Source organism: Aotus nancymaae, unplaced genomic scaffold (genome assembly GCF_030222135.1).
Source record: "Aotus nancymaae isolate 86718 unplaced genomic scaffold, 86718_ANA_hifiasm-v0.15.2.pri h1tg000059l, whole genome shotgun sequence".
Classification (NCBI taxonomy): Eukaryota; Metazoa; Chordata; class Mammalia; order Primates; family Aotidae; genus Aotus; species Aotus nancymaae.
Window position 1 is genome coordinate 60,804,367 of NW_026988473.1, and position 14,067 is coordinate 60,818,433.

At 38.2% G+C, this 14,067-nt stretch overlaps 1 protein-coding gene across 3 annotated transcripts in view; it reads left to right on the forward strand.

Annotated features, from left to right (window-relative positions):
- Positions 1 to 14,067, forward strand: part of ACER3 (alkaline ceramidase 3) — a 170,971-nt gene that overhangs the window by 103,287 nt on the left and 53,617 nt on the right. For 2 of the 3 annotated variants that reach the window (XR_010338372.1, XM_012469609.2), the window contains exon 3: positions 6,647 to 6,699. The exons of the other annotated variant lie outside the window; for it this stretch is intronic. Coding sequence is in view for 1 of the 2 variants with exons in the window: in XM_012469609.2 (XP_012325032.1) it covers positions 6,647 to 6,699 (53 nt within the window). In the remaining variant the exon portion in view is untranslated. The remainder of the gene's footprint in view (positions 1 to 6,646; positions 6,700 to 14,067) is intronic. 3 annotated transcript variants of the gene reach the window in all.

Here is a 14,067-nt window from a genome sequence, read left to right on the forward strand (position 1 = left end):
TTGAACCTGGGAGGCGGAGGTTGCAGTGAGCCAAGATTGCGCCATTGCGCTCCAGCCTGGGCTACAGAGTGGGACTCTGTTTCAAAAAATAAAACAAGACAAAAAACTTCTATTTTTATATAGTTACTTCTTTACCTCTTTTTTTTTTTTTCTGTGAGACACAGTTTCACTCTTGTTGCCCAGGCTGGAGTGCAATAGCACCATCTTGGCTCACTACACCCTCTGCCTCCTGGGTTCAAGTGATTCTCCTGCCTCAGCCTCCCAAGTAGCTGGAATTACAGGCACGTGCCACCACGCTCAGCTAATTTTATATTTTTAGTAAAGAAGGAGTTTCGCCATGTTGGCCAGGCTGATCGAACTCCTAACCTCGGGTGATCCGCCCACCTCGGCCTCCCAAAGTGCTGGGATTACAGGTGTGAGCCACCACGCCAGGCCTTATTTACCTCATTTAAAAAAAATATATTTTATGTGTTTTAAAGTGTGGATAGTATCTTAGCACCAGAATGTGTATACAGTTTACAAATAAATATACATATTGGGGTTCCTTTAAAATATTTTTGTTATCAAAATTGGAAAACTAGTCTTTAGACATTTTCCTGCCTTGTAACCAGAGTGGTATTTTTAAAATGCAAAACTGATTATATCAGTTCCTATGTGTATGTGTAGTTTTTTTTTTCTTTTTTTGAGACAGAGTCTTGCTCCATTGCCCAGGCTGGAATGCAGTGGTGCGATCTTGGCTCACTGCAACCTCTGCTTCCCAGTTTCAAGTGATTCTCCTGCCTCAGCATCCCTAGTAGCTGGGACTACAGGTGCCCACCACCCATGCCTGGCTAATTTTTTTGTATTTTTAGTAGAGACGGGATTTCACCATGTTACCGAGGATGTCTTGATTTCCTGACCTCGTGATCCACCCACCTTGGCCTCCCAAAGTGCTGGGATTACAGGCATGAACCACCACATCTGGTGTGTATGTGTAGTTTTGTAACAACTGTTCTTTCTCCTCAGGATAAAGTCCAAATCTGAATCAGATTTTAACATGGCTTTAAAAGTTCTTCTTAATCTAGTTTCTATAAACCATATATGCCAGTTTCATCATTGGATCCCTACACCAAGTTGTTCATGGTTTAAGCTAAGCTCTTTCAGTTCTTCAAATGCGCTTTGTTTTTATTCTAGATGACTCTTCTACATAGAACTATCCCCCCCTTTTTTTTTTTTAAGAAGGAGTCTTGCTCTGATGCCCAGGCTGGAGTGCAGTGGTGCCATCTTGGCTCACTGCAACCCTCTGTCTCCCAGGTTAAAGCAATTCTCCGGCCTCAGCCTCCAAGTAGCTGGGACTACAGGCGTGCACTATGACGCCTGGCTAATTTTTGGATTTTTTGGTAGAGACGGGTTCTCACTGTGTTGGCCAGGCTGGTTTCGAACTCCTGACCTCAGGTAATCCACCCACTTCGACCTCCCAAAGTGCTGGGATTACCGGTGTGAGCCACCGCACCTGGCCTCATTTAAAAAAAAATTATTTCATCTGGTTAATTTTACTTTATTATTCAGATTTTAGCTTAAGTGTTGCTTCCCCAGACAGCCCTCTGTTGATCTGTTGATCCCCTAGACAAGGTAATAACATTACTCTTTGCATAGATTCTCATAGCTCTATAACTTTCCTTTTTGGTGGTTTTTTGTTGTTTTCTTTGGGGTTTTTTGTTTGTTTGTTTGTTTGTTTTTTGTTTTGTTTTTGTTTTTGTTTTTGTTTTTTTTGTTTTGACAAGATCTCACTCTGTCACCCAGGCTGGAATGCAGTGACACAGTCATGGCTCACTGCAGCCTCGACCTTCCAGGCTCAAGTGATTCTCCCACCTCAGCCTCCCAAGTAGCTGTGACTACAGGACTATGCCACCATGCCCAGTTAACCTTCTGTATGTTTTGTAGAGACAAAGTTTCTCCATGTTGCCTAGGCTGGTTTCTAACTCCTGAGCTCAAGGGATCTGCCCACCTTGGCCTCCCAAAGTCCTGGGATTACAGGTGTGAACCACCATACCTGGCCCCTTTTTGCATTTTTAATGGTTTGAAGTTCTGAGACAGGAACCATATTTCTCTTGTACACTCACTTATCCCAGTGGAAATGCTTGGAGCATTAAGTGCACAGTAGATATTTGTTAAAAACAAATGGGGTCCTCATTAAGGAAATACCAATCCAAATCATAATGAAATACCACTTCAGATCCACTAGGATGGCTGTAATCACAAAGACAGCCAGTGATAAATATTGGCAAGATATGGAGAAATTAGTATATTGCTGATAGGAATATAAGATGGTGCCGATACTCTGAAGGACACTTCCTCAAAATAGTAAACCATGTGACCCAGAAATTTCACTCTGAAGTATATATTAATGAATGAAATAAAAACATATGTCCACATAAAAACTTGAATATGAGTCTTCACAGCAGCACTATTCATAATAGCCAAAATGTAGAAACAAACTAAATGTCTTTCTTTTTTTTTCTTCCTTTTTTAAGACAGTCTTGCTCTGTCGCCAGGCTGGAGTGCAGTGGCGTGATCTCAGCTCACAGCAACCTCTGCCTTCCAGGTTCAAGCAATTCTCCTGCCTCAGCCTCCTGAGTAGCTGGGACTACAGGTGTGCGCCACCATGCCTGGCTAATTTTTGTATTTTTAATAGAGACGGGGTTTCACCATGTTGGCCAGGATGGTCTCGATCTCTTGACCTCATGATCCACCCACCTTGGCCTACCAAAGTGCTGGGATTAGAGCCGTGAGGCACTATGCCTAGCTCTAAATGTCTTTCTTAGCTCGGGCTGCCATAACAAAATACCATAGACTGGGTGGCTTAAGCAACAGACATTTATTTCTCACAACTCTGGAGGCTGGGAAGTCCAAGAATAAGGTAGAATTTAATTTGGTTCCTGGTGAGGAACCAAAACCAAAAAACGTATCCTTCCTGCCTTGCAGATGGTCACTTTCTTACTGTGTCTCACATGGCCTTCCCTCTGTTTATGCTGTGGAAAGAGAAGCAAGCTTCAGTCTCTTCCTCTTGTAAGGGCACTAATCCCATCCTGGGGACCCCACCCCCACATGACTTCATCACCTCCAAAGGTCTCACCTCCAGATATCATCACATTAGGGGTAAGAGCTTCAACATATGAATTGGGGAGTTGGGGAGACAGGCATACAAATATTCCGTACATAGAAATGTCTACCTGATGAATGGATAAGTAAAATATGGTATGTTCATATAATGGAATATTATTATGCATCCATAAAAAGGATGAATCACTAATGCATGTTATGACATAAATGAACCTTGAAAATATTATGCTTAAGGGAAAAAGCTAGACATAAGACTATATGATGTATGATTCCATGTATATGAAATGTCCCCAACAGGCAAATCTGTAGAGACAAAGTAGATTAATGATTGCCCAGGACTGGAGGGTTTGAGAGAAAATGGAAAGTGACTGCTAATGGGTTATAGGCTTTCTTTTGGGGGTGATGATAACGTTCTAAAATTGGGTTGAGGTGATGATGTCTGCACAACTTTGAATATACCGAAAACAGTTGAATTGTATACTTCAAATGAATTTTATGTGAATTATATCTCAATAAACCTTATAAACTTCAGCAAAACTTGGTGGTTTGCTTTAAAGGGGCAAAATATAAAATATTGCATAGAGAATGCTGTTCTTTACATGCTTTCGGACTCTAAATGTCCAGCAATGTCAGTTGTGGGAGAGTACTTTTTAAAAGAAAGGAAAATAACAAAGAAAAGGGAAGAGTAAACCTAGTAGCCACCAGAATAGATTTTCCATCAGAATACTTTTTTGTATGTTACCCACATTGTTGAAAGGAAATAAATTGTAGAGATGTCTAAAAAGTCAGACATTTAATGGTTCTGTGAGCAAAAGCAGGGAAAATAATCAGACTTTTAATGCTATATAATTTAACAGTAGCAAGAGAATATTTTGAAAAGATTTTGATGAAAACAGTCCTTGAATAAGACCATTCTAACTTTCAAAATGAATAATCATCCCATTTCACATTTTTTTACTTTATAGTATGTTGTTATGGTGTGACTTTAAATAACTTAAATTTTTTTTTTCCTTTACATTGAATAATGTATCCACCTTTGTTCTTTCTAATTACTTTTTTTGGGAAAAAAGACACGAACCACCCCACTTCCTTATTTCTCTAATGAGATGAGTGCAATAACTATCTTATTTCTCTCTTTTCATTTTGAGTAGTAAAAATTATGTAATAACAATTTATATAGTGATTTTTTTAAAGGCAAGAATAACATATAGTTTGAAATTTTTCTCAGGTGGCTTCATGCAAATTATTTAATGATACCCCTACTTACCATATTTGTTGGGCTAAATCCTATGTATCCTTAAGTTTAATCTGTACCATCATGTTTGCCTTCTTGGATTTCCTTCACAAGCTTTCCTCCTCTGTGCTTCCATGGTACTGAACACATATCTCCATGTACTGGCACTGTCTGTTTATCTGCCTGTCTCTTTTATTAGACTATATGTTTCATTAAGGCCAATGACTGGATCTTATCTTTGTACCTCAGCATCTATAATTGAATTTGGCAAATAGGATGTGCTCAGTAAATTCTGAACTAAACAGAATCAGAAAAAAAGCTTTATTAAATGTTATAGGGACTGATACTTGGTCAGTTAAATTTTTTAAGCTGAAGCATAGAATTTTTTTTAATTTTGGGTATTAAACCTTTGATATATTGAAGCATAGAATTATTGAATACATATATACATGAAGTTTCATTTTTAATTTTTGTTTTGTTTTTGAAACACAGTTTCACTCTATCACCCAGGCAGGAGTGCAGTGGCACAATCTCAGCTCACTGCAACCTCCATCTCCCAGGTTCAAGTGATCCTCTGGCCTCAGCCTCTCGAGTATCTGGGACTACAGTTATGCACCACCATGCTTGGCTAATTTTTGTATTTTTAGCAGAGACGGGGTTTCACCATGTTGACTAGGCTGATCTCAAACTCCTGACCTCAAGTGATCTGCTTGCCTCAGCCTCCAAAGTGCTGGGATTACAGGTGTGAGCCACTGTACATGGCCTGAAGTTTTATTTTTGTTAAAACATATCATTGTATATAGTCTTTGACAATTATTTAACATAGGGCATGACCTTTGAATGAGAGATCCTAATTTTAGTTCTAGTTACTCTTTTTTGCCTTAAAAACAAACATAAAGCCCTAAAATGAAAATAGTTTATTTAAAATGGAGGCACTTGGGAAGAACTTAGGACATGAATACCGCATCTTTTTATTTTTTTGATTTATTTTTTTTTTATGTATTGATAGAGATAAGGTCTCGCTGTGTTGCCTAGGCTGATCACGAATTCCTGCATTCAAGCAATCCTTCAGCCTTAGCCTCCCAAAGTGCTGGATTACAGGCCTGAGCCAATGTGCCCTGCCTACAGAATCTTTTTAGAGTTTTACTATTTTTCCCAGTCTGTAATAGATATCCAATCACACCTAATTCGACAATAATTTTTTTTTTTTTGAGACAGAGTTTTGCTCTTGTCGCCCAGACTGGAGTGCAATGGTACAGTCTCAGCTCACTGCAACCTCCTTCTTCTGGGTTCAAATGATTCTCCTGCCTCAGCCTCCTGAGTAGCTGGGATTACAAGGCACCTGCCACCATGCCTGGCTAATTTTTGTATTTTTAGTAGAGACAGGGTTTCACGAAGTTGGCCAAGCTGGTCTTGAACTCCTGATCTCAGGTGATCCACCTCAGCCTCCCAAAGTGCTGGGATTACAGGCATAAGCCACCACACCCAGCCAGCAACTCATTTTTATTGAGTCTATTTTAAGCATTTTAAATAGTTCTTGGAGAAACAACTCTTTCTGCAGTCATAGTTCTGATAAGCAAATACAGTGGTATCAACAGGTTCAGGAACAAACTGACCGGATCTTAGTAAGCATATACCTTAGCCATTTGGATCGGAAGTGCAAAGGAGTAGCTAACCAGCTATGAGCATTAAAATTTATCCTGAGAAGGTTCGGCATGGTGGCTCACACCTGTAATCTCAGCACTTTGGGAAGCCAAGGCGGGTGAATCACCTAAGGTTAGGAGTTCGAGACCAGCCTGACTAACATTGAGAAACCCCGTCTCTACTAAAAATACAAAGTTAGCCAGGTGTGGTGGCACATGCCTGTAATCCCAGCTACTCAGGAGGCTGAGGCAGGAGAATCGCTTGAACCCAGGAGGCAGAGGTTGTGGTGAGCTAAGATTGTGCCATTGTACTCCAGACTGGGCAATGAGAGTGAACTCCGTCTTAAAAAACAACAACAACAACAACAACAACAACTTATTCTGAGCATCAGATAATATATTTTACAGAAATAATGGAATATTTTTAGTCTAGTAAGTCACTTAGTAGAGAGAATTTAAGAGAACTTATATTGTACTTCTTTTCTACACCAAAATTTCATCAATTATAGCAGTTACTCAGGAGTCAGCTATATCTTGCCACTAGACTTTATAACCTTCGTTATCCTTAACTCAGTGCTGTAATGTCTTATCATCTTTTCAAGTCGCTTTGGCCACCCACAAAGAATTTCATGCTAATTGTTTTTTTATTTGTTTGTTTTAATTTCAGTGGTAGGAATGGGATCCTGGTGCTTCCACATGACTCTGAAATATGAAATGCAGGTTAGTAATGACAAAATTGACAAATACTTATTTCTCTTAATTCAGAGGTAATTCAGATTTGAGAAAAGCACATAACTATGGCTAAAAGATGGGATTTATAATCTCTGGAGTTTTTTACTTCAAGTCTGAGGATCCAAATTGACTAAGTGAAGTAAAGAAATAAGCAGGTGAGTCCATAAAGAAAACAAGTACAAATAGTATAGGGCTTTCTGACCATCTCTGTGCAGGCATATACAATTGAGAGCAGCATTAGAGAGTAGAGTCATGTGGAGACATCTTAAACAGACAAAATCAATTCACCAGAACAATATATTCTTATTCTGAGATACCTGTATTCTTTCATGTCTCTATGGCATCCATTTGAATGGTCTGGGTCCCTCTAGGCAGCAAGACTTTAGAGCAAGCTTGTCCAACCTTTGGGCTGCATGTGACCCAGGATGGCTTTGAATGTGGCCCAATACAAATTCGTAAACTTTCTTAAAACATTATGAGGGTTGTTTTTTTTTAAGCTCATCAGCTATCGTTAGTGTTCATTTTATGTGTGGCTCAGGGAAGCCAAAAGATTGGACATCCCTGCAGAGCTAGCCAAAGATTTTTAGTTTCCATCCTTATTCTGTGGAGGGCATATATGTCAAGTCCTCAATCTTTTGATCTCTTGATTCCTCATCACTAATCCAGAGACTTCTAGAACAGTAATAGAAATAAAATGTGAGCTACATTTGTAATTTAAATTTTTCTAGTAGCTACACTGAAAAAAGTACACAGAAACTGGTGAAATTAATTTAATAATATATTTTATTTAACCCAGTATATCTAAAATATTACTTCAGTATATATCATCAATATAAAAATTTATGAATAAAGTATTTCATATTCTTAAATCTGGTTATATTTTATACCTGCAATATATTTTAGTTCAAGTAGGCTTATTTCAAGTGCTCAGTAGCCACATTGGAGTGTCAAAACCTGCGTGTGGCTTATAGATAGACACATGAGGTGGGGACCATCCATCCCAGAACACTGGCACTTGAGCCAGGTAAAGAGAGTGTCAACATAGGGGGATAGTCCAGTGTAGGATGTCAGAGCCTAATTAGGAGTGAGGAGGGTACTTGCACATCAAGGTAGCCCAGGACAGTGTATTAGAGATCAGGATCAAAAATGTATTTATGCAAAGGGGACAGCTCAATGAGGAATAAGGAGGGTGTCCCCATAAGTGAGGAAGGTCATTTGACATGCGGTTGGAATCTGAGTGGGACAGGGAGAGTGCCACATTATGAGGACAGCTTTGTGCCATGTTTTGGTACCTTGAGAAGGTGAGGGTGACTTCTCCATGGCAGAGTGGCCCAGTGCAGGATCTGAGAGCATAAGCAGAGTCAAGAGGCCATCTAAGTGGAGGTGCAGCAGCCCAATACCAAGTGTTGGAGCCTGAATTGAGTGAGAAGGGCATTGCTTAGGAGAAGGAGAGGTAGCAATAGAATCCTTGTTACATACAGGGTAATTAATCAAATAAATACATATATTAAGGAGAATGGGAGCCAGTTTTCTTACTGTTAGAGAACAGAGTTGCAAATATGGAAAAGATGAAAAGTAGAATGAACTCTGGCGACAAATTGAAATTCTACTTAATAGGGCAAACTCATATGTTCCATACATATATATATAATGGACATAAATATAGATGTGAAAATATATGTGATATGCCTATGTATATATTTTATATATATATGTGTATACATACTTAAATATTTTAATACACATGTATGTACATATATTCTTAAGCTCTGTCCATGAGAGGATCTGGGAACAGGGAACTCCAAAGCCAAAGAACACACCTAACAGTCGGATCTTGTTTTCTAAAAATCATTCTTCTTTAAAAGAAGCCAGGGCTGATTCCAAGGGCTGGGGCAGAAAAAAAAGGACAATATCAGCCTAGGTCATCTTTTTATGACAGAAAAAAATGGAATGGCTCAAAAACTTATGGGAATACGTCAAAAGGACACTGAAGCCAACTTGAAGGGGCTCCTGCTGGCCAAATCTGGGACAATTTGAGCATCAAAATAAATGGTAATGGGTTATAATAGTTATAATATAACCCAATGAGTAATATGGGAAATCTGAGTCCATACTAAGATAATAAATGATGTATTATTATCCACATGGTGGTTTTTAATAAATAAATGATGTATAAATGAAATAATACATGAGTATGAATAAATGAATAAAGAAAAAGTTTGATGTTGAACAGTATATTTACATAGTTTCAAAGTACCTCTCCACAAAATACTTAAAAAGGGGAGAAAGAATACCTTTACAGTGGTGAAGCCTAGTGGAAAACATCTTAAGCAAGCTAATCATCACTAATGGGACAAATCAAAATTATATGTATTAATGGAAAAACCAAACCCTGTCAAATATTTTTATTTTATTGTTTATTTTATTTTATTTTTTTGAGATGGAGTTTCGCTCTTGTCACTTAGGTTGGCATGCAGTGGTACAATCTTGGCTTACTGCAACCTTTGCCTCCTGGGTACACACTCAAGAAAAAGAAGTGCAAGTGTACTTGAGAGAATGTTGTGCAGTGGGGTTTGGGGCTGCTACCTTTATGGGTTTCTCTAACCAAGGAATGGAATATTCATGAAAATTCCTGGAAAAAGGTAGAGAGTTATCAGAACTGTGGTGCCACCCATTTTTACATCAAATACAGGTGTTCCTGGAACTATCATGGTGACACCAGTTTCTGCCAGTGCTCTCCAGTGAAGAGCCCCCAACTGGGCATCCTGAGGGTGCATGTGTCTCCCTTGAGGCTTCCTGAGGCAGGGACATGGCACCTCCTCCATGTGCCAGGGGGTGAGGGGCTGAACAGGGTAGGGGGTTGGGGGGAACCCGTGTTGTTGCTGCTCCTTGCTGCCATCCAGAATCCTCTGCTAAGTGCTGATCCCCTTCCCAAGATGGTGACGATCTGAGGGTCTGACACCTGTAGAGGTGTGTGTGGGACCCCCAAGGTTCCCTGTAGTGACTGATGGTTCCTATCTCCATCTCTGGACTTCTGGGTTTACAGTGCATCCCAAATCTTCCTTTGTTGTGATGGTGACACCACAGGGGGCTCTCAGGATGATTTAGGCACTGTTCTTGGAGTCCTGTAAGTGAGGCCAGGCCCATGGAGCAGAGTACCTGCCCAGGTGATAGCCATGAGTGGGGCCTCTCAAGCTGGAAAAGGCGGGAAATGGATTCCTCTGAAGTCAGCCCCTTGATTTCAGCCTGGTGAGACCCATTCTGGATGTATGACCTCCACAGTTGTCATCAGCTTGTGCCATTTTGAGTCACTGCATGACTTGTTACAGCAGCTGTGGGACACTAAGACACCCCCCTGAGCCCCAAGTCTGTGGTGTCACTGCTTCAGCCTGGTCCTGCTTCTGCTGGAACTGATGCAGTAGCCTGTTGAGCCTGACTGGATCCTTGGTGGCTGTTGGACCTTTTATCTGAGAACCCCAGGGATGCTCGCTCTATGGTGGTCATGATCTTGGTCTTCAAAGGGACAGACATGCCCATACCCCATGCCTGTCCACACCCTCAGCTCCTCCATCCAGCTCCAGTGAAGCATGAGTGCCCAGCTCAGGGTCAGGTGGCAGTCCCTTCCTGCCCTTGGCAGGCCCCCTATACATGCCAAGTTCTACCACATGGGACACAGGCAAGCAGGGCCCTGCAGCCTGCCAGGCTTACAGCATGGATGTCCTGTCTTTTCACTTTCTTAGTAGTGTCCGTTGATGCAAAAAATAGTTTTCAGTTCTGCCGAAGTACATTTTATCTGTTTTTTTTTTCTTTGGTTGCTTATATTTTTGGTATCATAGCTAAAAAACTATTGCCTAGCCCAAGGTCATAAAGATTTATATCTGTGTTTTTGTCTAAGAGTATAGTTCTTATATTTAGGTATTGGTCCATTTTGAGTTAATTATTTATAGTGGTGTGAGGTAGGGGTCTAACTTCATTCTGTAGCACTTGGGTATCTAATTGTCCCAAAACCATTTGTTGAAAAGACTGTTCTTTCCTTATTGAGTTGTCTTACCACTGTTACTGAAAATCAACTGATCATGAATGTGTGAGTTTATCAGCTCTCAATTATATTCTGTTGACTTATGTATCTATTCTTAAGCTATTACCACATAGCCTTGATTACTGTAGATTTGTATTAAGTTTTGAAATTGGACAGTGTGAATATTCCAAGTTTGTTGTTCTTTATTGAGATTGTTTTAGCTACTCTGGATCGCTTACATTTTCATATAAATATTAGGATCAGCTTGTCAATTTCTACAAAAAGGTAGCTGGAACTTTGAAGGAATCGTGTTGAATCATCCATAGATCACTTTGGGGAGTATTGACATCTTAATATTATGTCTTCCAGTCCATGAATACAGGATGTCTTCTCATTAATTTGTCTTTAATTTGTTAAGTAATGTTTTATCATTTTAGTGTGCAAGTCTTGACTTATTTTGTTAAATTTATTCATAAGGATTTTATTCTTTTTGATGCTATAGTCAAGGGAATTGTTTTCTTAATTTCATTTTCAGATTTCTCCTATATAATGTATAGAAATAGCAATGATTTTTTGCATCTTGATCTTTTATTTTTTGTATTCAACCCTGCTGAACTTGCTTTTTGTTTTTAACCTCTAATAGGTTTGTGTGTCCATTCCTTAGGGTTTTCTGTTTAAAAGACCATACCGTCTGCAAATAGAGATAGTTTGACTTTTTCCTTAATAATCAGATGCCTTTTATTTCTTTTTCTTGCCTGATTGCACTGGCTAGACCCTCCAGTAACTGTTGAACAGAAATGGAAAGAGCAGATATCTTTCTCTCGTTCCTTTAGGGGGAAAGCTTTTCAATCTTTCACCATTAATTATAAAGTTGGTTGTGAAGTTTATTGTAGATGCTCTTGATTAGGTTGAAGAAGTTCCTTTATATTCCTAGTATTTGAGTATTTTAATTATTAAAAGGTGTTAGAATTTTCAAAAGTTTCTTTCTGCATCTCTTGAAATGATCATTTTTTTTTTCATTTATTCTATTAATATGGTTTATTGCGTTGATTGATTTGCATGTTGAACCAGCCTTGCATTCCTGAGATAAATCCCATTTGGTCGAGGTGTAAAATACAAGTGAATATCTCTGGTTGAAGGAAACATGCACTAAAGTACTTGAGATTAATGGGACCACTCGTCAGCAACTTGCTCAAGTGGTTTAGGGGGGAAAAGTTCTTTGTACTGTACTTCAAGTTTTTCTGTAAGTTGAAATTATTTCAATATTTTTAAAATAGAAAAAGTATATATATTCTTTTACCCAGTACTTATACTCCTAAGACTGCATCCTAAGGAAGTAATAAGAGACAGGGAAAAGATGTTTTACAAAGGTATTTATCATAGTATTTCACATGATAAAGATTTTTAAACTATCTAAATGTTTAACAATTGGGAGATTATTAAATATACTATGATATATCTTTGAGTTGTAATACACTGTACTCATTTAAAAATAATATTTTGAAGATTGCTGGCATAGAAAAATGTTATGACATAAAAGTATTAAGTAATATGATCCCAATTTTATAAACAATAGAAAAACTACTGAAAGGAAGTACATTTTGCCTCACATCTTCCCTTCCTGTCTTGCATAGTTTGAAATCTATGGCCCAACATTATAACATCTCCCACCCACACAAATATTTTAAAGCCCTTGCCCCTTACTTTCTGAGAAATTTCATTCCAGATGAAACTCAATTATCTGCCTGTCTTGTGCCAGAACTGGCTAATATTGCTCATAGCAATGAATATCTCAAATATTCACTCAATGCTACAAGAGAATATTATTACATTTCCCTAACAATTTCATTTTCCATTCAAAGAACAATGTAGAATCATAGAATTTTAATAGTAGGAAAGATTTTTGAAATTTATTCCAATCCACAGATTTTATAAATGGAAAAACAGGCATAGAGAGTGGAAGTGACTTGACTAGAAGTCACATAGAAAGTTAAGGACAAGATTAGGATCTGAATTTTTTGATATCATGTTTAGTATTCTTTTGTTTCTTTCACTCATCTTAGGGCTTTGTTTTGCATTGATGGTGTTAGGAATTTAAAAGGTTTACGTTTTTGGTAGACCTCTCCTGGATTTTCTTTTTTTTTTCCCTGGATTTCCTTTTCGTTTATTCAACTAATTCTTTTTTGCTTTCACTAACTGATATATATGGTTACTGGTAATCCCGGGGAAGGGGAAATTAAAACAATTCTTAATTTTTTCTCTTGGTGTTTTTCTACTTTTTCTAAACATATAATATATTTGATATTAGAAAAAATAATGCTAGTGAAAAAAGAATGTATTCATCTATTATTCATAAGTAAAAATAAATACTTTTGTCCTAGAAAATAAAACCAAAGACAAATGTTTGTTCACCTGTAACTTTGTTTATACTATGAAACACAAATAGCTTAAATGTTAGGTAGTAATATAAGCTAATTTGGACTTTATAATATAAATAATATATATACATATAATATAAATAATAAATGTTTTAGTTATAAATACTACCTTTGTTTCTCCTTTACTCCTTGTTCCAGTGAATGGAATCACCTTATACTCAAAGCCCAAAAACCTGGGACTCATCTTTAATTTTTCCTACTTTCTCACCTGTGCAACACTAAAACCTCTTGATTCAGCTTTCATAATAACTCTTGAATCCATCAATCTCTACCTGTCTCCATTGTCACTACCTTAATCCATCATCTCCACCATTGTCTCTAACTCAGATTCCTGTAACTGCTTTCTAATTGGTGTCCCTGCCTCCTGCATCCATTTGTCACACTGGAGCAGAACTACTTTTCTAACAAACAAAATTAATTATTTTCATTCTTTGAGCAATGTTGCTAGACCTTATACATGTGTTATGGATGAGCTGTGTAAAAGTTGTGTAAAACACAGTTCCCACTCTCCAGATGGCTTGTTACTTTTTAAACCACTTTAATATTTCCCATAGTTCAAGCTCATAAATTCGAACCACAACCTTTGTGATCTGGTATCTGCCAACCTCTCCAGACTCATCTTCAGACACATACCCTATTTTCCCCTGGACTCTGTTCTTTTACCAGTCATAATTTTGTTGGTTATGCTTTTAAAATAAGACTTTCATATTTGGGCTGGGCATGGTTGCTCACACCTATAATCCCAGCATTTTGGGGAGGCCAAGGCAAGAGGATCATCTGAGCCCAGGAGTTTGAGACCAGCCTAGGCAACATGGTGAGACCTTGTCTCTCTATATAATTTAAAAAATAAAAAATTTAAAAAGACCTTCATATTCATACTCAGATTTGAAAGTCTCTCCC